Raw genomic sequence first — 26,623 nt, 5'->3', positions numbered from 1 at the left:
CAATGTGTTTTTAAATTTAAGCTTTAACATTTAATTAGTAGAATAATGGTTAATGCTGCAAAGTAGTATAGTAGTGTATGTTTCTTTTTAGTTCTGAAAAGAGAAGAATGCCATTACAAAAAACCACCGAAACTAACATTCTAAAGCATATATCATGGACTAGATTTTTAACATTAAAATATACTTTAGTTACTGGTATAATATTGTTGAGTATTCTCATAGTGTTTACTTAAGATTTGAATTCAACTAACTTTTTGGCATTTTTTTTCGTTCTTCTTTATATTTCTCTCCAAAATGATAGGGGAATGGATTTTTCAAAGAGGGGAAATACGAAAGGGCAATTGAATGCTACACTCGGGGGATAGCAGCAGATGGCACTAATGCCCTTCTTCCGGCTAACAGAGCAATGGCCTATCTGAAGATTCAGAAGTAAGTGTTGGATGTACTTAATGCTTTTCAGGGTGAAAATGAAATTTACCATAAATTGGCTTATTAGATAGACAATTAAATAAAATATAATTTATTTACTCCTGAGCATTAAATTTATTTTTTATTAAAAAAAATTTTTTTTGATGTTTATTTTTCACAGAGAGAGAGAGAGAGAGAGCGAGCATGAGTGGGGGAGGGGCAGAGAGAGAGGGAGACACAGAATCAGAAGCAGCTGAGCATTCAATTTAAATGAGAGAGAGAGAGAGAGACTGAATATCAGTATGTATTCAGGAAATATTAGCTCTTGTTATTATTTTCCCACTATTTTTGTTTTTTTTTAATGTTTATTTTTGAGAGAAACAGAGACAGAATGCGAGTGGGTTAGGGGCAGAGAGAGAGGGAGACACAGAATCCCAAGCAGGCTTCAGGCTCTGAGCTGTCAGCACAGAGCCCGACGCGGGGCTCGAACTCATGAGCTGTGAGATCATGACCTGAGCCAAAGTCGGATGCTCAACGGACTGAGCCACCCAGGCGCCCCTATTTTCCCACTTTTAATAGTCTGCCATTACACAATTTAACATTAATTGTTTCATGCGTGTTATTCTGAATTAATGATTTAAAAATTATTAAAAAAAATCTTTTTAATGTTTATTGAGAGAGAGACAGCTTGAGTGGGGAGGGGCAGGGAGAGAGGGAGACACAGGCTTCAGGTTCTGAGCTGTCAGTAACAGAGCCCGATGTAGGGCTCAAACTCATAAGCTGTGAGATCGTGACCTGAGCCGAAGTCAGACGCTTAACTGACTTGAGCCACCCAGGTGTCCCTAAAGATTATTTTAACCTCAGAACCTTTTGGGCACATTTTTATCTGGAAGTGTTTTCTATATGCATATCCATACATCACAAAAGAGGATTGTTGCCATTGAGATAAGCTGATTGATTATATATATATACAGCTAAAACTTGGTCCTATGGTACTAAACAACTGTTCGGGATGTACTCAGGGGTTCCAAGTTGGACAATCAGGATAATATCTGACGGCAGAAACTGCGTCTCATGGTTCTTTATATCTGTTGTAATAATATTTTATACACTAGTGACAGAATTTAAGAAAAAACCATGTAAATACTTAAAATAGGGATTCGTAGTTACCTTGGTGCCATAGACCCCTTTGGCTGCATGGGGAACCTTCTTCAGAATAGTATTTTTCCACGTATAATTATACATTTGAGAGTACAAAGGAAATCAATTTTATTGAAACAGTTTTTAAAAATTTGTGATACAGTGATATACATACCACAACAAAATGAGAAACTACATTTAAAACATAGGCGAATTCGGGGTGCTGGGGTGGCTCAGTTGGTGAAGCGTCTGACTTCTTGATCTCAGCTCAGGTCTTGATCTCAGGTCTGTGAGTTCAGGTTCTATGCTGGGCATGGAGCCTACTTTAAAAAAAATACAGGTAAATTTAAAGCTAAAAATTTTTTTTAAAGACATAATGTGGAACTTTAGGTTTGGGGTGATCTGTGACATCATCTTCCACATACTGATGAACTGGTAAGTGTGGATAGGAAATACCCAAAAAGGTGCACAGATGATTGTGTTCCCAGTGTGATAACACATGACCTTGCTCTTTGGCATCTGAATGACTGCTAGGGACAGAGTTGCCCGATAGTTGGCCAGTTAGGTCATAGGAGCATTTATAAACAGGGATTCTGTGATCACATACAAACAAACAGCAGGTTAAATTACTACTGTAATTCTGAAATAGTGGTGAGCATAAATAGTATTTTGAGGTGTTTGTAACAGTTGTAATGTGATATGAAAATATCAGTGATACTTAGTGTAAAATCACCTACTGCTTTTGCTACCATGGTTTATTGTCTGCAGTTATAATGGAAAGAAAGCTAAATCCCATTTAAAGTAAGTAACTGAAAATAAGCATGTAGTATTTTTTCCATTCAGCTTTTCACATCTCTCAAAGGACCTCAGGTTAGGAACTCCTGTCATATAAGTAAATTTTGTTTATATATATCCTCATTTAAACTAACAGACAAACATGGGGTGCCTAGGTGGCTCAGTCGATTAAGCATCTAACTTTGGTTCAGGTCATGATCTCGTGGTTTGTGGGTTCAAGTAATGTGTTGGGCTCTGTGCTGACAGCTCGGAGCCTGGAGCCTGCTTCGGATTCTGTGTCTCTGTGTCTCCCTCTCTCTCTGCCCCTTGCCCGCTCTCCCCCCCCCCCAAGAATGAATAGATATTAAAAATTAAAAAAATAGACACAATTAGAGACACATTATTTTGATCAATGAGAGTGAATAATAGGTTGAGAGGTGAAAAATAGGTTGAGTGTCCCAGTTCAGGTATAAAGGCACAAGAGTGGAAAAGTTCATGTAACTTCTGAAAGGGCAAGTGGTTCATATTATGACTGTTATGCAGGGTCCAGTGATAGAGATAAGGCTGGAGAGCCAGACGAGCCCTTGGCTTTGTGCTCTTTAAAGTACTGTACCCTGAAAAGTGAGGGGGCCATGCTCATGACTTGAATGGGAGAATGACCTAATCAGCAAAGTAGAAAATATATTGGTAGAGGCATAGGGCACACACATTTGCACATACACAGACATACTCTTTCTTTCATTGAAAAGCGAATTAAAGGATTAAGGGATGTTTAAGTTCATTAGAAATTTTATTTTGTTCTTAGGAGGTCTTGTTTCAAGGGTAGGATAGCAGTCATGTAGGCCTTGGGGAGAATGTAATCACGGGAGATTCTCCTGTTTTAGAATATTTTTATTATGAAATTTTTGCAGCTTTCATGAAAGTATTATAATAAACTTCATGTACCAAATCATCTAGTTTTAACAAGCCGCACTTTTTTTTGTTACATTTAGCTTTTTTCCCTCTGAATTATTGTAAAGCAAATCATAGGTATTATGACATCTAATCCCTAAAGGATTTTTTGTACATAACCACAATACCATTATCATGCCAAATAAATTTACAGTAATTCATTAATGTCATTTTCAAATATAGGAGGGTCTTAAGTTTTTGGGTTTTTTTTTAAGGTCTCCTTCGCTTTTTGTTTTTATAGAGCACTACCCAGTCTGACTGAATTGATAGCTGGTTGCATGGTTGAGTAGAATTTATGAAAAGCGTTAGATGATATAAGGAGTCCTAAGTCCCATGGTTTTGTTTTCCTTAGGTGGTGTCTATTGTGGGTAAATATTCATGAAGTTGTATTTGAAAATTAGTGCCAGTTCTAATTGTTAGTGTAGTACTTATGTGTACTGCATGTAAAGTTAGAGGGGAGGTAGGCTGCCAGCAGTGGGATTCTTTTGTCTGCTCTGCTTGTGCTTTACCATCATTCTATTGCATCCTTCCAGCACACTTTTTTCTGGCTTTCTTTTAATCTGGTACCTTTTCCCTCCTTACCAGATGATCCCAGGTTTTGGTGAGAGTGAAGAATAAAAAAGAAATGGTCTTCCTTCAAAGACAGATTTGGGAGTTTTTAGTTGAAATAATATGCCTGCTTTTTACATTAGAAACTCAAGTTTATGTGAAGTTTTTCTATAAGCTGCATTTTCCAGTTGGTAATTTTGTCGTGTTTAATAGATATGAAGAAGCTGAAAAAGACTGCACACAAGCTATTTTATTAGATGGCTCATACTCTAAAGCTTTTGCCAGGAGAGGAACAGCAAGAACATTTTTGGGAAAGTTAAATGATGCCAAACAAGGTACGACTGTTTTATGACAACTGTCACTCACTTGTCCTGATGAGACTGCCAAGTTACAGAAGCAGAGATTCATGTAGCTTTTCCAGGGTTCAAGAATACAGAAGTCAGAGAAGTAAATTTTCTTTCACAGTTTAGATCATTCATAGTTTGCATATTTGGAGGAATATGGCTTCCGTAGTGGACCTGATTGTCTTTTACTTTAATAGCATATAGTCTAATCTGGCTAACTGCCAGTGGAAATTAATGAATAATTTGAATTATCAGTGAAAAGGAAAAGGCAGAAAGAAAAGGGAAGGGGATCAGCTGTTCAGGGTTAGAGGATAATGTGGAATCTGGAGTGATGCGCCTTTTTATTCTTGGTACTAATTATTTTATTTTTCCAGGATCTGTCAGATTTTAAGTATTCATTCTGTTAGTTTCTTTAAAGAACCAACTTGGTTTTATTGTGTGTGTTTTCTGTTTCATTTTATTTCTGCTCTTTCTTCAGCTTTGTTTAGGTTTAATTTGCGTGTTTTCTAATACTTTGACATCAGTACTTAGATTTTCAGCCGCCTTTTCTCATATGTGCATTTAAATATGACAGTTTCTCTCTAAGCCTGGCTTTAGCTGTAGCTCATGCATTTAAAAAATGGTAGTAAAATATACATAACGTGAACAAAATTTACCATCTTAACCCTTTTTAAGTGTACAGTTCAGTAGCATTAAGTACGTTCACACTGTTGTGCAAGCATGACTACCAGACATCTTGAGAACTTTTTCATCATCTAATCCTGAAAATCTCCCCATTAAATAAGAACTTCTTGGCCCCCCGCTTCCAGCCCTTGGTAACCACCATTCTACTTTCTATCTATGAATTTGACCATTCTACATACGTTATATAAGTCGAATCATGCAATATTTGTCATTTTGTGTCTGGCTTATTTCTTTTTTTTTTTATTTTTTTAACGTTTATTTATTTTTGAGACCGAGAGAGACAGAGCATGAATGGGGGAGGGGCAGAGAGAGAGGGAGTGTGTCTGGCTTATTTCACTTAGCATAATGTCTTCAAGGTTTAAGGCTGAACAATATTCCATTATATGGTCTCTTAGATTCTATCTTAACATTTGCTGAGTGACCCTGTCATTCTTTAATAGTGTGTGTGAGCTTTGGTGAGTTAGATGACCTCTAGGTCTTATTTGTGTCATCTGTAAAGTGGCGTTGTGATGAGGGTTACATGAGAATTCACATAAAGTAACTAGAATAGCACTTAGTAAATGCTTAGCTCTTACTGTTGCTCCCCTGTTTCTAGCATCCTGAGTAAAACTTCTTGAGATAAACATGGTTATTAACTAAATGTATCATGTCTTGAACTCCATAAAGTATTTTCACTAATTTATTGTAGTTCTTAAAAATTCACTTTAGATTTTGAAACTGTTTTACTTCTGGAACCTGGGAATAAGCAAGCAGTAACTGAACTTTCCAAAATTAAAAAGGTAATGTGTTCTTTTCACCAAAATACGGTCTTATTTTCTGAAACAGAAACACATTATCTGTTAACATAAATAACTTGAGGATATTTTGATAGTCATGCTTACAAATTTATTTTCAAGGACTTAATTGAGAAAGGACACTGGGATGATGTTTTTCTCGATTCTGCACAAAGGCAAAATGTGATAAAACCTGTTGATAATCCATCTCATCTTGGGTCAACTGTAAGTGAAAAGCACTTTTCTTTCGGTTTTTTCCATTTTAAGTATCAGTGTTGTATTAATAAGAGTTGGAAACAAACTGTTGAATTAATAAACTCTGAAAAGAAATGTTGAAAGTTCTTAGGACCATTTTTAGAATCTTTAAAAAACACTTCTTAGGATTATTGACATAATAAAACTGGAGAAAATTCAGCTATTTAGAATTCTGGTATAACTTTTCCAGTGACTTAATTTAGCGGTATAAATTTAAATATTTCCATATGTTTTCTGATATTAAAGATATTTGAAGTCGTTTTACATTTTATAATAATTAAATATTTTTAATTGCTAGTACCATTCTTGTTCGAGATTATGATTTTATTATAAGAGCTTTGCATCTTGTGTGGGGTTTGATCTAAAATCAGCACCTTTGGGGCGCCTGGGTGGCGCAGTCGGTTGGGCGTCCGACTTCAGCCAGGTCACGATCTCGCGGTCCGTGAGTTCGAGCCCTGCGTCAGGCTCTGGGCTGATGGCTCAGAGCCTGGAGCCTGTTTCCGATTCTGTGTCTCCCTCTCTCTCTGCCCCTCCCCCGTTCATGCTCTGTCTCTCTCTGTCCCAAAAATAAAATAAACGTTGAAAAAAAAAAAAAAATAAAATAAAATCAGCACCTGAGTTCAACCACAACAGAAATAAGGTGAATGTGCTTTGCATGTCAACTCCTACTGTTCACATCCTCTGCAGGTGGAGGTGGTAGGTGCACTCCCCGGGGCCACCAAGATGTGGGAGGTAGAGGTGGCTTGTAGCGCATGAATGGTGATGGGGGGGGGCGTGGAGTAGGACGTGCAGGATGGTCCTGGTAAGGGAGGAAGTTCTCTTGCATCCATATTGACCTGCAAAACAGAAGTGAAAGCTATGTTGATATGACAGAAGAACCAATACCAGCAGCAGCTGAAACCCAAAAAAGCAGGTGTCAGCACCTGCCACCTTTCCTACCACCAGGTTGCAAGAGAGCAGCATCAGTGCCAGAAAACGCTACCCTTCCCACTGGGTGTCACCTACAGCTTGGAGGAATAGATGCCAGGAGGTTAAATGACTGTCACCACCCGTCACTGCTCATGTTTGCGAATGTAGAACAGCAAGGGGTCGCATCCTAGAGGATGAACGCAAGTAATTACAGACTAATAAAGTAGCATTTCAGACAGGCATTCGCATCCCTCCCTCTCCTTGGCCACAGAATGTTGTTATTTGTATATTGAGAAGAGAACAAATGGGAATAAAAAGCCCATACTCTGCACATGGAATCATAGCCACTCCCATGGAAAAGTTCTGCCTGTCAGCCCTGACCTCCCTCTGTGTCTCTCCAAGACAAAGAAGTCTTCTCTGGAAGTTCTGTCAATGGCCTCAGACCTCTGGTTGGATAGGGATGTCTGGAGTCTTACAGGGGAACTGAGAACGTGTTTTCTGAGAGGAGCGTGTTACTTATAAATGTCAACTAAGCTCAGTTATATTTAGGTTAATTTGTCAATTCTGATTTTTAAGTACACTGTGAGACACAGTGATTATATTCTATGGAAAAAGACAAAAATTCTAAATGATAGGGTCAACACAGATGTGTTTCAGCTTCTAGTATAAAACTCCCATGATGTATCATGAGGGGTGGTATCCATTCTAACAGTGACTCAGGACACAACAGAACGTGGTCATGTGAACGCAACTGAAGGACTTTGTGGGGACCTGGCCCTGCAGTTTTAACTGATTTTCTTTCTTCATAACTTCCATTTCCAGTGTACGTTTTCTAGCACAAATACGTGACTTCTGATAATTAAGCATATTTTTACCCAGGGTACAACTGGAGGGATTCCGTGTAGCGCATCTGCCACCAGAGAAGGAGCAGTGATGAGTTAGGAAATTTACCTAAGACCATTCAAAATGGCACAAAGCACACAATGTAAAGTTGGAGGGATGAGGTTTCACATTTTCCAGTTGTGAGGATTACCGCAGACATTCTGAACAGGTTAATTGTCTCACTGGAGACAGGAAAGGAGGAAACAACAACGATCCCACATAGAGGAGTTCTTGGGAGTCAGCCAGGCCGTGAGACTTCAGTATGGAGTGTGTTGCCATCCTCGTTGTTATTCCCAGAAATGCGCGGTAAAAGCCCTAAGGTCCTGAGCCTTTAAGTGCTTTTGGCTTCTGGAGGCACAACCAAGACAACAAGCTGAAAACAGAGAAGCCTGGAGGTTCCTGAGCTAAGAGTTTGGACTTTGAAAATAAGTAACGCAGCAGACACACCACACAACACACAAAACAGAGGTAAGGCCAGTAGAGGGTGCTGTCCAAAAAGATGAAGGTTTCCCGGAAGAGTCACAACTGAAAATGACCGCAGCGTTTCCCTTGTCCTCTGTACCCTTGGTAGAGACAGAGCTGCTGTTCCTCACGGGAGCAGCACCAGCTTCTGGATCTGATAAAGGCCCTAGGAGGACTGGAGGCCTATTGTGATTTGCATAGATTGTGCAGAAATAAAACAAACCCCCATTTATTCCTTCACCATCTTAAACTCTCTACTCTCAGGTCCCTGATCAGAAGCAGAGAGTTTTTCACATGTTCAGGTGACCCCCAAGGATAAGGGGGAGACCTGTCCCTTTTACTTAGTGAAGACACCACAGGGCCCTGGTTCGGGTGTTTTCATAACTCATCAAACAACTGTGGACAGCCTGGGGCTCAGTCAGCTGGAAATAAAGTTAGAGGTGTGCCTCGTGGCTCGAAGAATCCAGCACATGGTCTTTGTACAATGCACATTTGCACAGGTGGTATGTCCACCTTGCTGTAAACAGCCTCAGTCTCTCTGAGAGACACCTGCTCCCAGCTCTGTGTGGGGAAATGACACAGCCCATCGCATGTATGTCCTGAGAAACCTGAGGATCGTTAAAATGTCCTCAGGTTTATTACCCTAACATTGCAAAGCCCTCAGTACTATATCTACACCTTAAAAAAAAAAAAAAAAAAGCACCTACGGCAAAACTGTAGTATATGCAAATCGTCCTTAAAAATATACCATTGCACATTGTTTTTGGTATACTGTAGTATTTTTCATTAAGTCCAACAAAGCCAGTTTTTCCCCCTGCAATATTAGAAGGAATAGCTGGCGTGAATTTAGCAATTTGTTCTGTGCTGGATCTTTAAAGTTATTCATTTAGGGCAAATATATATGTATATAAGTATATATATATATATGATATGACTCTATGGTAATTTCTAACATTCACATATACAGAAGAGTACACAAGACAAATTAAGATTTAAAAAATAATTATAAAGTGAACAACCATGAAATCAGCTAGGTCAAAACTTGAAAGGTGTCAGCCCCCAAAATCTCCCTGTGTGCCCCTCACTGCTCGTGATTCTCTCCCTGCCTCCTGGAAGTAGCTGTTACGCATGGCAGATACTTTGAGAGAAATAATTTTGTAAGGAAGTTAAAACAGATACCTTGTCTTCCTTTTACAAAGGAAGAAAGGCAAAGAAAGTTTGTCAAGTTCATATTTCAGGTTAGTAACAGAATTTCTTACTTTAATGCTTTTCCAGTGTTGTTTTTAATTCCACACCCAACGTGGGACTTGAACTCAGGACCCCGAGATCAAGAGTTGCATGCTCTACTGATTGAGACAGCCAGGCGCCCCCTAGTGTTCTTACTGTGACTTTATTCTGAGACTGTACGTGTTCATATGCCAGGCATAAACCTAGTAGCTTTTATACATTGTATTCATTTTCATACATTATGTTAATGTGCTGCTATTCTGTTCTTTTCAGTAAAGGTGATCAGATGTTTAATTAAAAGTGGTTTAAACTTTTACATCTTTGTAAGATGTTTTCACAAAAATTAATTCACAAGGTTTAAAAAGCTTTTGTCAGACTTCGTTGTCCATAATTATAAAAACATTGACATGGGGCGCCTGGGTGGCGCAGTCGGTTAGGTGTCCGGCTTCAGCCAGGTCACGATCTCGCGGTCCGTGAGTTCGAGCCCCGCGTCAGGCTCTGGGCTGATGGCTCAGAGCCTGGAGCCTGTTTCTGATTCTGTGTCTCCCTCTCTCTCTGCCCCTCCCCCGTTCATGCTCTGTCTCTCTGTATCCCAAAAATGAATAAACGTTGAAAAAAAAAAAAATTAAAAAAAAAAAAAAAAAAAAAAACAAAAACATTGACATGTAGTAAACCAAATATCTGTGTATGTGATGTACCATGGCCAGTGTGCCCTGAGGAGCTTTTATATATCTGTTAGGTTCTCTTCTCCCTCACTTTAAAAATCAGTTTATGTTAATAGTTTGAAAATGCAACATGTATTTAACTCTTTTGTGGGAAGGCCTCTAAACAAAACAAAACACCTCTATGAAATGAAACATCTGAGGTGAACCATTCTGTAAATGATCCCAAACAAAATCAGTATCCTAGCGGGGAAGGGAAAATTGCTGTTTATTTTTATAATAGGTCTCTATAGTAAAAAAGTGGGTGTTATTTAAAAAATCAAAGATGCAGTTTGATGTAATGTTTTTAAGAGTTGATTTTAGTCCCCCTTCATAAACTTTGAAGTCTTGGGCCAGTTACCAAATCCCTGTGTGATCCTTACTTTTTCTCCTTGAGAATAACTCACAGGTTAGTTTAGATCAAAGGAAATAATACCGATTAACGCTAAGGCAGTTTTAGGTGAAATGAATATTAATTTCCTTTTCAGGAACCCGATCATGGGAAAAGTGGTCAGGAAAGAGAGGAAAGCCCAGGGCGTGGAGAGAGTCCTAGGATGATTTTAGTCAAGTGAGAGCCTAGGCCAGGGAAGTCTCTGTTTCAAGGGCTGACAGCCTGAGAGCACTTCTGGCAGATCTCTGGAGAGAATGTAGAAGAGCAGTGATGTAGATTATCTGGGACCTGGGGCTCCCTAATGGGTGGTAGTAAATGAAGCGTTTCCTGATCTCATAGCCTCTGCTGAAATACTTTATTTTCATTTCTCTGTTTTCCTGTAGCAAAACCTCACCTTTCTACCTGGTACTTCCCATCTCTTTCCCCCTTTCTGTTTATTATTTTTCTCTTCCTTTTCTTGAAATGGCCATATTCATATAGAGCTAAGTAAAATGTCATGCATCTAAGTTTAATTAAAAAAAATGGTTAATTGAAGCTTTCATATATTCTTACATCTTTCTGTAGTGATATCTTTTGTGTTTGACTCCTGTTAACCAGCATACTGTCATTCCCCCTGCCCCCCTAACCATCAGTAGCCCTCAGCAGCTCCCAGTGGGAGCTGCCTACACTTAATAGAGACCACCGACTAGGAAATTTTAAAATTGGGATCATGTTGACACATCTGTTGTCAGTGAAAGGTTTGGCTTTAAATGGGACTATATTGATTTAGTTCAATGATTATTGCCTGTCAGAAATGACAGTTTATTTTGCAGCACTAACACATGCCCATTCTTGGTTAATATCTTCATAGAAAACTGTTGCTGTTGATTTTTCTCAGCAAAGCGAAGGCCTTAGCTTAACGTAATTGCACTTTAAATAGAACTGCTACTGTGATTCTGTTAACAAATTTGCTAATGGCTTTTAAAAGTTATATTCATCCGGTAACATTTGGTTGTTAACTGTTAGTCTTAGCTGTGTTAATAGAATGTCTGCATTTAACATTGAGTTTGTATGTCATTGAGTTCAGTATATGTGTCAAAAAAGTTTTTTATTTTTTAATCTTTGTTTATTTTTGACAGAGAGACAGAGCATGAGCAGGGGAGGGGCAGAGAGAGAGGGAGACACCAAATCCAAAGCAGGCTCCAGGCTCTGAGCTGTCAGCCCAGAGCCTGACGCAGGGCTTGAACTCACAAACCATGAGATCATGACCTGAGCCGAAGTTGGATGCTCAACCAACCAACTGAGCCACCCAGGCGCCCCCAAAAACTTTTTATATCTACAACGTTTTGATTTAAAGTTCAACCATACAGTTGGAATGAACACTTAGATTATATTGAAGAAATTTTTTTTATTACTAACAGAGTATTATATGTAAACTTAAGAAGAAATGGAACATGTTTGACACAGTGACTGAAAGAGTGAACCCTATTTATTTTATTAAATTAAAAACCATATGGTCAAGTCTGACCAACTTCGTGAATATATTTGGCAGATCTTTAATCCTTCGCTGGTTTTATCCAGCTGCTACATATTAGAAAATCTACTTCGATTTTAATGTTAGTCTGTTTCATACAGAATACTAATTAACTCCCTGACCTTTTTCTGTGTGTCTTCAGTTAGCCCACTGTAGGTTTGGCTATCATTTTTCTTGGCTTTGTTGCCTGTAGGATGAAGTCCAAACTCCTTGACATGACGCATAATTCCTTTATAAACTGCCTTTAAGGAGCCTTTCAGGCTTTGTCCATACCACCACTCCTCCCCTTGCACCAGCCCCATTGGACTTCTCATATTTCCACTGACCGTGCAGTGCCCTTCCACATTGCCGTTCATGTGTCCTTTTTCTGTGAAGCCTCCCTTGTTCTCTTAGCATTTTGTACTTCACCTTTTATAACATGCATCCCATTGTCTTGTAATTATGTATAGGAGCATCTCTTCTTTCTCCCATTTAGACTTCCATATGGTAGGGACTGTGCATCTTTTTATTCTTTATATTCTCAGAGTATGACTCCTGTGTGTCTAACCATCAAATTGAATTTACTTACAACTGTTAGTCTGGGAAATTAAAATCCAAGTACATTCTCAAAATACGTAGCCAATATCAGCTGTAAGAACACTGCAACCTTTTAATTTGTGATCCTAAAATAGAAAACCCTAATATGTTGATTTAAAGAATTGATTTTAATTGTTTTAGAAACCACTCAAGAAGGTTATTATTGAAGAAACTGGTAATTTGATACAGACTATTGATGTGCCAGATACTGCTGCTAATAACATTACTCTGGCAAATGGGATAGCAAGTGCGGGCGCTACAAGTAAGAAAAATTCAAGCCAAGATGACCTTTTGCCCACAAGTGATATTCCAAAAGCAAAAGTACTGAAAATAGAAGAAATCAGTGATACTTCAGCCCGGCCGTGAGTAGAAGAAATACTCTTATTTTATACTCATCTGGAATGGTTATAATTCACTAGAAAGTTGATATTACTGATGAGACTTCTGGTTTGTGCTCATCACCAAAATTCTTTGAACTGCCCAACTTCACATTCTAGTTTTTCTTTTTCATTTGTACTTAACTGTAAGAGAGGGTTCGTTTAAGGTGTGATCACTATTCCTATACCATAGTGGGAGAGTTAAAAATAAGAAAGTATCTTGAGGAAATTGATTCTGTGCATTTTTGTTCTAGAACTTCTGTGTATGTATTTCACTTTTTAATTTAGAAAAATCTTTAGTTTCTTTTTTATGAAAATTTTTAATGTTTATTTTTGAGAGAGAGAGAGACTGAGAGTACGCACAAGTGGGGGTGGGGCAGAGAGAGAGGGAGACACAGAGTATGAAGCAGGTTCCAGGCTCTGAGCTGTCAGCACAGAGCCCGATGTGAGGCTCGAATTCACGAACTGTGAGATCATGACCTGAGCCGAAGTCGGACACTTAACTGACTGAGCCACCCGGGCACTCCTAAAAATCTTTAATTTTTTAATAAGAAGCTTCATAAAAAGTGTAGAATTTAGTCATCGTTATTCTAGTCATTAATACATAAGATTATTTGTGGGCTCCTTAAATTATGCTTGGAATTTTAAAATAGTCATATGTATGCTTAATGGTAAGAACATAAAAGATATAGATTAATTAGGTTTATTTTGGGATGTTGAAGCTTTATTCATCCATTCTTGTATTGCCACTCAGCAATCCTATTAAAAGGTTTTTTTTAATGTTGAATTTCAGTGATTTTATTTAAAGTGATAGTGATAAGTGATTTGAGGAAAACACTAAGTAGGCAGATTTTTTTTTAAAGGAGGAAGCACTTAGTGTCTTGGAGTATCTTTCTTGACACGTGCTAATTCAGATTTCGGAAAGGCTGAGTTGTGAGTGTATGTGATGTAGTAATGTCGTATATAGAAATGGTGCGCTTTAAAACGTGACCAGGTTATATTAGCCCTATAGATGAGAATAGTTGTTATATAGCCAGTATGTGAAAATTTGCAAAAGTATAATCTGTCTTACCAAAAATACAGATATTGACAGCTAAAAGAATTTGCTATGTGCAGAATATAAATAGTTACAATAATATATTAGTAAAGTCAGAAATTAAAAAATCTCTGTTGATGTCTCCTTATATAAGCTTTGACGATTTGTGGTTCTTTTCTAATTGTTTGATGCCTCTGAAATATTTCAGACCCCAGGTCAACCTGAAACAGGATGTATGTCAGTCTTTCAGTGAGAAGACTTCTATACAGATAGACAGAGCACCTGCTCAGTTTATCACTACTGTTCTTCCTCCTGTTCCTGCAAACTCGTTTCAGCTTGAATCTGATTTCAGACAACTTAAAAATTCCCCAGATATGTTGTATCGGTATGTGAAGGTAAGAAAGAGGAAGCTAGCAGTTCTAGTTAAGTGAAAGGTCAGAGCTGCTTTTGTCACTATATAATAAGAGTACTGTATTTGCTCTTGTATAAGGGGGTTGTAGAGCACTTGCTGAATGCATATATTACCCTGGCCAGACTATTTTAAATATTTGCAACCAGGAAGCCTTTGGAAATAGGTTCTGTGTTAAATTCTGTGGTCTAAAATAACTTAATCTAATTTGAAAAACCATAACCTAAACTTAATTCTTCATTCTTCTTTAACTTCTTTAAGAAGTTAAAATACATTGAGTGCCTTCCATGTGCCCCAAGCAACTGCTTGCAATATTTAGGCAATCATTCTCCTGAAAATGAGCTCTTATTTGCTCCCAGAAAAAGAACAAATCTTATGAAATTGACCAAATAATGGATTTTAGCATTGTCTTTCTCAAGTGTGATTACAGTAATAATCCCTTGCAATTTTCCAGAACGCAGTTACTTCTAAATACATTGTCTCATGTAATTCTATTTTTTAAACTGTCTGGTTATTTTTATTGCTCCTTGAGAGCACTCTCAAGTTTCCTGTCTCTCCTAAGGGGGTGTACATCTCCATCTCTCTGTTCATGAGATTTTTCTCTGTCTTGAGCAGAGTGATTATCTTACAGTTCCTCTAACTTTTGTTCTGTCACAGTTACATTTCACTGTGACCTCATTATTACTCAGTAAGGATTAATGCATAATAGTTATTCTTTACCATATTCACCTAAGCAATTGTTATATACATAATTTGTGATATGTGAATGTTGCCATAATGTAGTTTTCTAACTCTTTATATCTCTTCCAAGAAAATTGAACCATCCATGTATCCTAAGTTGTTTCAGAAGAATCTAGATCCAGATGTATTCAACCAAATCATTAAAATTCTGCATGACTTTTACATTGAGTAAGTTGAATTTTTTTCCCTTATACCTGCGTATTGTAGTGTTACGCTGTTTCTAGTGATTTGGGAAAGTCATTCTCTTGGATTTCATTATTACTACCTTCTGTATAACTAAATCAGCTTTCTAGTAAATTTCAGCATTACAGAAGTTGTAAAAAAGGTGACAAGTGCAAGCAATAAAAAGAGAAATGACTAGGTAGGAGAAAAAAGGACTTAAAAATTTTTTTTAAAATTTTTTTTAGCGTTTATTTGTTTTTGAGAGACAGAGAGGGACAGAGCATGAGCACGGGAGGGGCAGAGAGAGGAGGAGACAGAATCTGAAGCATGAAGCATGCTCCAGGCTCTGAGCTGTCAGCACAGAGTCTGATGTGGGGCTCGAACTCACAAACCGTGAGATCATGACCTGAGTCGAAGTCAGACGCTTAACTGCCTGAGCCACCCAGGCGCCTCTTAAAAAAAACTTTTTTTAAAGAAAGGAAGGTGTAGAAGTGACAGATGTGATAGCAAGTTAATAAAGTCTGTGCTAAGCTTCACATTTAGGAATATTGTAATTTCTTCAGTTGACCATAAATCTCTTCATTTGGGCACTTAAAATATAGACTGTATCCAGGGAGAAAGATAAATGGAGGTCTTATTTCTATATAATTAGAAATACTGTGTTAGAAAAAAACAATTAAATGAGTTACTTTTAATCATTTGTTTTATATTTGGATTATTTCAGGAAAGAAGAGCCATCACTCATCTTTGAAATCTTACAGAGGCTTTCTGAACTAAAAAGGTTTGATATGGCAGTGATGTTTATGTCAGAACCTGAGAAAAAAAGTAAGTTCTGTGAAGAAAGCTTTTCCAGATCTCTTTATTCTGACATGTTCCTTTATGTTTTCAACAAACAATAGGGAACATGTATTGAATATTTACTATGTATAAGGCACATACATTTAAATTTAATCACAATTAAGTTAAATTGAATTAAGTGAAATAAAATCTTTTAATCCTGACAACAGCGTTATGAGTTGTAGGTGTGATTATCAGTTCCCTTTTACAAAGGTGGAAACTGAGGCATAGAGAGGTAAGGAACTTGACCAAAGTCACCTAGGTAGGAAGTCAGACCCAGGATTCAACCTTAGGCAGTCTGGCTTTCTAGTCTGGACTCTTCTTGAAAATGCATCAGAGCATAACGGTGGAGAGCCTGCTGTCGTGGACCACGTAAAGGGTACCTACCATAGGAGCAGGTAACTGGGCATGAGTGCAAGGAGGTGGGACTCATACAATGAGAGTAATTTTCTTGTGTTTGATTTCAGCTGAATCCTCAAAGAAGCACAGGAGTTGATTAATGAAGAGGGTGGGGAAGAGTTTTGACCCAGGGAGTGACGTATGCAGAAGTTCTGAGGCAGGAGAGAGCAGACTGAGTTCAGAAACTAAAACAGTACAGTGCAGCTGGATTATGGGGGGGAAATTGGCAGGCGATGAGCCTGCAGAATTGTATTCCTTATTTATTTCTACACCTTGGTCTTTACCATGAGGTGTCAGCTTAGGGAAACCTGACTAAAATCGAACTGTGCGGGAACTTCAATTACTTAGAGTTTGGGACTTTACTTAAGTTTTAGGAAAAAGAGAAAGGTATTAGAATACAAGAGTACCGGTTGTTTAGTTTTAAAAATAGCAAAAACTCTGTGTACCATTTTCATATACCTCCTGGACTAAACGTACTTTGGGCTCCTTTTCTTGTTTATGTTTCTCGCAGCAACATTGAGTCTGAATCACTAAGAAAAATACATTTTACATTGTACTGAGAGAAGTGGACATGTAATTTTACATGAACTTTTTGGGTAGAGTTTAAAAAGTAAAAGATGTTTCTGTTTTAAGTCAAAAATAGCCCCTGAAATTCCCTAAAAAATATTGGCTTCTCTTAATTACTATTCTGATCTTTTGTACTACTTTTTTTCCTGCTCCACTATACTGACTTTATATCTTTAAATTTTTTTTTTTCAACGTTTATTTATTTTTGGGACAGAGACAGAGCATGAACGGGGGAGGGGCAGAGAGAGAGGGAGACACAGAATCGGAAACAGGCTCCAGGCTCTGAGCCGTCAGCCCAGAGCCTGACGCGGGGCTCGAACTCACGGACCGCGAGATCGTGACCTGGCTGAAGTCGGACGCTTAACCGACTGCACCACCCAGGCGCCCCATATATCTTTAGATATATCAAGCTAGTAAACTTATTTTGGCCTTCGGCGCTCTGCGTTTGGCCATTGCCTCAGCCTAGAATGTCTTCCCCTTGCCTACTCCTTCACTTCATTCAGTTTTCACCTGAGAGTTGCCACCTCAGAGGCACCTTTCCTCAGTAGACCTACTCAGAATAACTGCTCCCCTGCCCTCCCTCATCACCTCTGGCTTCTTACCCTGCTTCACTTTTCTTCATAGTATGTAACTAGCTGAAAATACTTCCTGTATTTGTTTATTATTTTTCTCTCCCTGTTAGAATGAAAGCTCCCTGAGAACAGGATCTTTGTGTACCTTGTTCTCTAGGCCTCAGGGCTTAGAACCGTGCTTAGTGCATAACAGCCTGTCAGTATAAATGCATTGAATAAAGGAGCTTCTTGCTACTGTCATGTGGGAAGTTCAAGTGTATTCAAAGAATGTGAGTTGGTTCCTTTGACTGGCCTACCAACAGTACTGTCTTGGTTGGGTCACCATGGCCAGCCAAAGGGAGCACCAGGGGAGCACCTGGAATGGCTCCTGGCATGTAACTAAGCATTTAATTAATATTTAGCTGTTGTTATCTGTTGTATCATTAACAACCAGTAGCTGGTTTTAATGTTGAGAAATATATGAACTATAATGGAGTTTTCCAAAGTGTTGAATGTGGGCCATTCGGTGGTATGAAAGGTGATTTTATATGATTTATAGGCAAATCCTGTTTTATTTTTTTAAGTTTATTTTTTTATTTTGAGAGCGAGAGAGCACACAAGCAGGGGAGGGGCAGACAGAGAGGAAAAGAGAATCCCAAGCAGTCTCCATAGTGTCAGCACAGAGCCTGACTTGGGGCTAGAACCCACAAACCATGAGATCATGGCCTGAGCTGAGATCAGGAGTTAGACGCTTAACAGACTGAGCCACCCAATCGCCCTGTTTTAACTTTTAAGGGTTACATATTTTATTAGAGATAATAAAAATGTATCACTAACATGATTTTGTGATGTTATTAGGAAGTTTTAATTTACAGTAGTGATACAGAATTTTCTTTTAAAATAAAATGGTTTCAGTTTGAAAAACAGTTAATTGAAATATTAAGTAACTAAAAGTATACTTGTTACACAGGCAAAAGTGTTTAAGGTAGTACAGAATCAGTTAAGTTTAATCTGCAAGTTTAATGTTATTGAGAAAGTAGGGGAATTTTTTTTACAGAATATTCTGGTAAGAAATGTCATTAGTTTCCTGTGTTTTTTTCTCAGATAACCTTTTTAGATGTCTGAATTAGAATTTATAAATAATCCTAATGATTATTGCTTTAAAATATGAAGAGTTTTACTTGGCAAATCAGGTTATTGCCTTTAGTTTTTGTTTCACTTAGTTTTTAAAAAATGGAGATTAAAATGATTCTTTTCTCTTTTTTTCAGTTGCATGTGTGTTGTTCAATCACATAGACAAATCAGGATTGAAGGATAAGTCTGTTGAAGAACTTAAGAAAAGATATGGTGGCTGATTTCCATTGTTTACTGAAATTATTGTCTGTGACTTTCATATGTAAATTTTGCTTACTGAAAATAAAGTACTTTGCTTTTTAAGAAAATGAAATCATACAGGAAAGGACTATCTGTAGACATAAGTTAATTATACAGTGAACTGTGACTTAAGTAATGACAAATGTCCTCAAGTGAACTATTTATAAGTCATTTTCCAGAAATAAAAATATAATGTATACTTATGAAGATCAATATTTTACGTCATTTAAAATTTTAAATCTACATTCTTCAGTACCCCATAATTATAACAGTATTTTTATATTTTCATGTTTTTGTAGCCATGTGACAAGGTTGCTTCGTTAGCATATGAATAAAGTTATATTGGTATAGAGGTTAAGTAGATAAACAGTTTCTATAGTTTTAATATCATTATGCTAGTTAAGTAATATAAAATTATTTAATTGCAGGGTGTATAATTTTAGTATTTATGTTGAAAGGACACTGTTAACTAGACTCTTTGAACAGGTTAATCAAAGAGTCACAGCATCCTTCAGTTTTCATGCTGCAGGTTTTTTTCCTCCTGATATCCACATTTATGTCTTCTAAAGGCAGACAATTATCTAAAGTAAAGTGTAAGAATTTTAAAAACTAAGAATGTTTAAAGTTGTAATTAGCATGTAGCTTGCGTGTGTGTTTGCGTGTAATTGTGGTGTCTGTAAAGCTTCTGAAAGCAAGGCTGGTATTCTACTCATCCTTGTTTTACATACTACCTGGCACAGTCCTTTCCACATAATAAAGCACTCAATTGGTATTTACACAATTTAATTCAGTTTTACCATAGGAATCAACTTTAGTAAATGTTTAAAATAGCACCCTAGCAAATTTTGGGCATACTGTAAATGTTAAAACTAAGTTAATTTTAGAGGCCATCAGGTTGTTAAAATATTAGGTCACCATTCTGTAGCTGTTATCAGCATCAGTAAGACAAATTTAGGACTTTTATTTTATACTGTTGGTTATTTTGTTACATCGTACATATGCTTAAAATTGCTTGAGTAATAATCGTACTGTGTTTACAAAGATAATTTCCCAGTTCATGGTATGCATTATTAAAATCATAATTTGTGGAGTTTCCGTATTTTACAATATACTTGGGATAGAGCTCGTTAGTGTTATGCATTGCTAAGTGTATTCTATTTTGGCCTATGGAAAGGCAATGAAATTGAGCCTTTTATGTATAGCTTATACATAAGCTACAAGTATTGAATTTTGAATGACTTTAATGATTTTGATGTACAGAAGTGCATTCCAAAGGCAAAAATGTTCTTTGTTTTCTTGAGTGATCCTTAGAAAAGGCTTACAAACTAGTTAGGGCAGGTAGTGTGATTGCCTTTTTTTTTTAGGTTTTTAATTTTAATTCCAGTGTAGTTAACATACTGTTTAACATACTGTATAACATAGTATAGTGTTCTATTAGTTTCAGGTATAGAACTGTGATTCAGCACTTCCATACATCACCCTGTGCTCATCACAAGTGTCATCGTTAATCCCCATTCCCTATTTCACCCATCCCTCCAACCACTTTTCCTCTGATAATCATCAATTTGTTCTCTATAGTTAAGAGTCTGTTTCTTGGTTTGTCTCTCTCATTTTCCTTTGCTCATTTAGTTTAAGTTCCACATATGAGTGAGATTATATGGTACTTACCTTTCTCTGACTGACTTCACTTAGCATTATACTCCCTAGCTCCATCCATGTTGTTGCAAATGGCAAGATTTCATTCTTTTTTTATGGCTGAATAATACTCTATTTTATATATACACCACATCTTCTCTATCCATTCATCTATCGATAGGTGATTGCCATTTTTAACACAAGAAAAGGAGATTTACAGGGTAAATGGTTCCATGATTTCAGAGCTAAAAAATAGCAGAACAGGTTCAGAATATAGTGTCTTCTATTCGTAACCTACAGCTATTTGAACTAGTCCAACCTGGAATATTTATTTTGCATTACTTCCATACAGACTGTGGACTGACTGAAGAAGTATGGATCCCAAAATTTACTTTAGAGTTTGTATTAGTTTTAATGTTAGCCTGTTTTCCCCCAGAGAAGATTGCATGTAGTGGTTAAGACAAAGGTTTGGAGTCAGACTTCTCATATTTGTATCCTGGCTTCATTCTTCTGGCTTTAGGGCCTTGGACCAATCACTTTGCTTTGCTTTGGTTTCCTGAGCTGTGGAATGGACATACTAGTAGTTTCTACCTCACTGGGTGACCGTGAGGATTAAAGGAATGGACACACTTGTGTTTGGAACGGAGTCCAGATATATAGCAAGCACTTTAAGTTACTGTTGTTATTATTATTATAGGTACCCTCATTTCCTGAAAGTTGTTGGAATAAAGTATAGTCTTTAGGGAATGTCTTATTGTTGCCTTACTGCAAAATAGCACAGTGGTAAAGAGAGTCATTTTGTATTCCGAGTGTACATCCTATTTGCACTTAAATTGCTTGTGACTTCAGACACATTGCTCAACCTTCCCAAGCCTCAGTTTCTCCTTACATAAAATTAGAAAAATAGTAAGTGCCTCCTTCAAAGATTCTTGGAAAGATAAATGTGCTGATACATACAAGCATTGAATACAGTGCCTGTCATATAGTGCTTAGTTATTTTTGTTAATAATAGTAATATCACTAATTGACATAAAAACACAAAAGCAGAACTTCCCAAGTGATTTCTTTCTAAAAATCTAGTTCTTCACTGTTAATAATATCTCCTTACTTGAAAGCAACATTTAAATCATAATCTTGCATTATTGACAGAAATACCATGCCTACCATTTATTGACTTCCTCCCAGTCTTTTTATTTGCATTAATTTCAACAAATGGGTACAGTGTACCCAAGTCCCTACCATTTCAGTAATTTATGTTAATGCGTTTGAGAAAGATTTTACTCCCAACCTACAAATCTATTATTTGTGTCAAGAGAAAGCATTTCTGAACACAGTACCAAAGCTCAGTTTACATTTTTATAATTTTTTAATGTTTGATATTTGTCAGAATTCTGTTTAACATTAAAACATTTAATGTTAATTAAACTATTGTTTGACTGATTCATTCATTCATTCCTTCAACAAGTATTTATTGAGTACACATCTAATGCCAGGTGCTAGTAGGCACTGGAAATACAAAATGAACAAACTAAAAATGGATTTTGCCTTCACAAAGCTTAAAAGGGTGTGGGGGATAAAATAAACCGTATGACAGCTGTTATGACAGGTAATACGAGGGGGTCATGGGAAACAGCAGGAACAGATGCAAAATACAAGCCCTGTTTGACAAACTTTAATTTGGAGCATGGAGTGGGAGCTAGACAGCGGTAAGAGATGAAGTGGGAGAAGAAAGCCGGGCCGAGATCATAAGAGACGTGGACTTTCCCGTGAGCGAACTGGGAAACCTAGGGAGGATTCATGTAGAGGAGTGGCCGTCAGGTTTGTATCTTACAAAGTTTCCTTTGGCTGCTGTGGGAAGCACAGTTGCATGGGAACTCTGGAGTCAGGGCAACTTGGCAGACTTTTTGGGTGATTAAGGGAAGAGATCATGGTGAGTACTAGCCATAAGGAGAGAGAGAAGTGGGAAGAATGGAGAAATATTTAGGAAGTAGAATAGATGAGACCTGGCTCTGGATCCAGGGCCTCCACATTCAGCGCGTCACTCCAGCGAGCGCCCGTTCGCACCGACTGCCTAGGGAATGGCACCCCTGGACGTACTGCGAATGCTTCCTATCTGTGCAGCCTTCTGATCCTGTTGTGGAACGAGTATTGGGGTGAGAGGTCGAGAAGCAGAAGGAAGCATTGAGGACCATGCCCAGCTTTCCCCCCAGAGAGTGGTGGTTTCATTCGCAGAAATAGAGACCACAGAGGGTGACACAGGAATGTAGGGGACTAAGCACTGGGGAAAACCAGACACAGCTTCTACCCTCAGGTGACTCTCAGTGTAGCTAGGGAGTCCAAAAAACTGGCAGTTAACAGTACGGTGCTACGTCTCCTTTCTTCTGGGGCTGCGACTTGATGTGGCACGGATGGCAGGTATTTTGTGACGGCTCGTTTTTACAGAGGTAGTTAAATCTTGTTTTCATGCTTTTAAAAATCCGAAATGGTATGGAAAGTAGACTTTCAGGAGCGTCTGCTTTTGAAAAAGGTGTGAGAGATTCAGTTTTTTCTGAAGTGAGTTATGAAGCAGGTCACATTAAAAAATAAAGCAGGGGCGCCTGGGTGGCGCAGTCGGTTAAGCGTCCGACTTCAGCCAGGTCACGATCTCGCGGTCCGTGAGTTCGAGCCCCGCGTCAGGCTCTGGGCTGATGGCTCAGAGCCTGGAGCCTGTTTCCGATTCTGTGTCTCCCTCTCTCTCTGCCCCTCCCCCGTTCATGCTCTGTCTCTCTCTGTCCCAAAAATAAATAAACGTTGAAAAAAAAAAAATTAAAAAAAAAAATAAATAAAGCAAAATTTTGGGGCACCCGGGTGACTGTTGGTTAAGCATCTGACTTCGGCTCAGGTCATGATCTCATGGTTCGTGAGTTAGAGCCCTGCATCGGGCTCTGTGCTGACAGCTCAGAGCCTGGAGCCTGCTTTGGATTCCGTGTCTCCCTCTCTGCCCCTCCCTTGCTCACGCTCTGTCTCTCAAAAATAAATGTTAAAAAGAAAATTAAAAAATAAAGCAAAATTTCTAATTCACTGGAGAATCACACTATTCACAACTTTTTCCAGAATAGTTAGGGAGAAGAGTGAAGCTATACATGGTACAGGTTATTTCAAAATCACTTTGATTATGTTTTGTCAAATAATTTGGGGCAACAATAGGACTTGATTAGCAATTCTTTTTAACAATTGTTTTGAATTCTATAAAGGTTTGAAAATTCAATTATTTCCCTCTCAAGTGAGGATGGAAAGCCTCCGTCTACATTAGCCCTAAGAGCAGCCTTTCTAACGAGATGGATCATTTGTTTTATATAGCAGGCCATGTGCGCTGCTGATTCTAACCTGTTCGTGAGGAGCCGAATTCTACATCTCTCTTCTGAAAACAGCTGCTCCTGAAGTCGGAGCACCTCAAGTATCTGGAAATAATCCTTCATTGGCTGATGCTTACAATGGCATTTGAAATTAAGTAAAAAAGACCTCTGGGTAATTTTATCCAATAAATGTTCATCTATATTTCTCTTAGAATTTCCATATCTAATAATAGAAAGACAAGAAGACACACACACACCCTGCCATCAGCAGAAACACAGCTTGTGTGTGTACACAGCCCTTCCCTGGTGCCACACTGAACTTCCACTCTGGAGGGGACCACGGGTAGCAGTGCGGGGTGGTGGTGGTGTTGGGGGGGTGGGGTGGGCTTGGTCTGTGTGCCTCTGGGCCCTCCCTGTCCCGGGACACGGGGCTGTGGGTAGCAGATCTAAGAAGATACTCTGAGTTTTTGTTGATCTCTCTGACTGCAACCAGCCAGTCCAACGTGGGAGGTAGGACACCGTCGATTTATGGAATCAGAACTGTGCCTTTACAGCGACTGGTGCTGTGTTGATGGCGGCAAAGCAAGCAGGACTGTGTGTCATGAAAGACCCAGCAGTGGAGGGACTTGACTGGTGATTCTGGAGCTGGAGATAACGGGGATAGGCAGGGAAGGCTGCGTGAGGAGGCCCGAGCGGCCTGGAAGGGCACAGAGGATCTGGTTCGCTAGAAGAGAGGTGACCCTAGCTGCCAGGGGTTACGGATGGACAACAAAGTGGCAGCATGGAAACCGCTGTGACAGTTTCTGAACGGGGCAGCAAAGCCCAGTCCTGTTCCCTCAGGAGATCCCTTGGGGGAGAACCGTGAGTAGTAGAGTTGTCCTCTGGTGTGTCTCCTGGAGGCTCTTGTATTTTTACATGATGACATTGTAGCATTTAAACTTCACACTTTTCAAATACCAGCCGGAGAGGTCAGAGAAAAAAAATCAAAGGAAACAGTCATACAATCCGCGCAGATGGAACTACAAATTTAGGCCTCATTAGGATCCTTCTTTTGGTTTATCATCTCTTCAGGGAATAGCATAAATGAGGAAGTCCTGTCTGAGTTCTGTTTCAATCTACTTTACTGCTTGCCTTGCCGACTGACGTTTAAAATCACCAAAGCCAATGAACACATTGAAGATGACGCTGAGGCTGAGAGTCGGGAGAACAGTAGTTTCATAAAACTAGGGCATCCTTTGGGAGATGTGGGACCGAAGAACAGGATAAAATGAGATTAATAGAGATTGGGTAGAGACAGGAAGAAATATTGAAAAATATGTAAAGATGTCATCACTAATAGAAGATTCTCAGCTGCTGGTAAGTTACTGAAATCTGTCAAATGCTTTTCTGACCTGGTCTGCCTCTCTTTTAGTAATGAGTCTCTCACCACACAAGCTTGCTTCCTCCCTCAGCATGGAGACTGACTTGCATAGAGCAGAGCAGAGTAGGCACTCGATTAACACTTCACTGATTGAAAGGTGAGTAAAGCTCAAGACAGTTGTCGCTGAGTCCTGTCCACCAACACCAGGCGGAAGCGATTGTAAATTAATTTGAGCTTACAAAAGGAGAATTTTAAAAGCAGCCATTCTATAACCAGAGTAGTGGAAACACACAAGGGTAGATGACTCAGTCATTCTATCGATCAGGTACCAGAATGGAATTTGCAGTACCATTCAGAATACATCTGGAACTCTGTCTCAAAGAATCAGAGCCATAGTAGAAAGTGGGTTATTTATTTATTTTATTTGTTTGTTTTTAATGTATGTTAGAGTGCGAGCAAGGGAGGGGCAGAGAGAGGGAGACACAGAATCCAAAGCCGGCTCCAGGCTCTGTGCTGTCAACATAGTGGGGCTCGAACTCATGCCCTGTGAGATCATGATGAGCTGAAGTCGGATGCTTAACTGAGCCACCCAGGCGCCCTGAAGGTAGAGTTTGTATCATAACGTGCTCTGGTGCTGCATGGCATTCAGTTGCTCCTTTGTGACCCTTGAAACTATCCAGTGAGATATATAGGGCAGCTGTTAGGTTAAATTACTTGCCCAAAGTCGTGTGAATTGCGACATAACTCAAAACTCTGTGGTGGTTCTAGAAACTTCAATCAGGTCCCCACTCATGGAATCCAGTAATGATCTTATGACTCAACTCGTAGCACCACAAACCATTGAGTGGTGGCTCAGTGGGAACTAGAGTTAGTCTGCATATCAGTGGGATCATAGACATGTAATGTGATTTCTTTCGAGGGATGGTTTCCAAAGCACCTTACTTGGCACATAAAATGAAGTTAATATTTGCTGAATAACTGAATGAATGAATGAAGCGCTATGGAATAAGATGAAGCCTCCAGGCGAATAGCCTTTTAATTGGCTCAAAGCACTTGCCTGAACATTAAAGACCTTTCATCATCGATGAGGCTTATTTTAATTCTGTTCCGCAGGATTGTGTTCAGAGAACTTCACCCCTCCCCCAATGTTCTTTGAATTTTAAATGAATGCGGAAAGGGAATAGAAATTTTGTTTCTCATGTGGAACTCTCTTATTGGTCATAACAATTCAAAAGGCTTAGTGATAATGTTACCTGCCATTTATATGCATTCTGTTGTGTGTGCGGTAGCACTGTACCCGG

The 26,623-nt window shown here is 38.7% G+C and overlaps 1 protein-coding gene across 1 annotated transcript in view; it reads left to right on the top strand.

Moving 5' to 3' along the window:
• Window positions 1–22,052, top strand: part of RPAP3 (RNA polymerase II associated protein 3) — a 43,564-nt gene extending 21,512 nt beyond the window's left edge. Inside the window, exons 9-17 of the mRNA XM_045465650.1 lie at window positions 302–429; window positions 4,036–4,157; window positions 5,559–5,629; window positions 5,747–5,848; window positions 12,681–12,901; window positions 14,161–14,347; window positions 15,173–15,270; window positions 15,989–16,089; window positions 18,888–22,052. Coding sequence (XP_045321606.1) covers window positions 302–429; window positions 4,036–4,157; window positions 5,559–5,629; window positions 5,747–5,848; window positions 12,681–12,901; window positions 14,161–14,347; window positions 15,173–15,270; window positions 15,989–16,089; window positions 18,888–18,973 — 1,116 coding nt within the window. The 3' untranslated portion in view covers window positions 18,974–22,052. The remainder of the gene's footprint in view (window positions 1–301; window positions 430–4,035; window positions 4,158–5,558; window positions 5,630–5,746; window positions 5,849–12,680; window positions 12,902–14,160; window positions 14,348–15,172; window positions 15,271–15,988; window positions 16,090–18,887) is intronic.
• The last annotated feature ends 4,571 nt before the right edge of the window (window positions 22,053–26,623 follow it).

The sequence above is a fragment of the Leopardus geoffroyi genome, chromosome B4, assembly GCF_018350155.1.
Source record: "Leopardus geoffroyi isolate Oge1 chromosome B4, O.geoffroyi_Oge1_pat1.0, whole genome shotgun sequence".
Lineage (NCBI taxonomy): Eukaryota > Metazoa > Chordata > Mammalia > Carnivora > Felidae > Leopardus > Leopardus geoffroyi.
The sequence above is the reverse complement of the archived record's forward strand: the minus strand, read 5'-3'. Positions and strand labels throughout refer to the sequence as shown.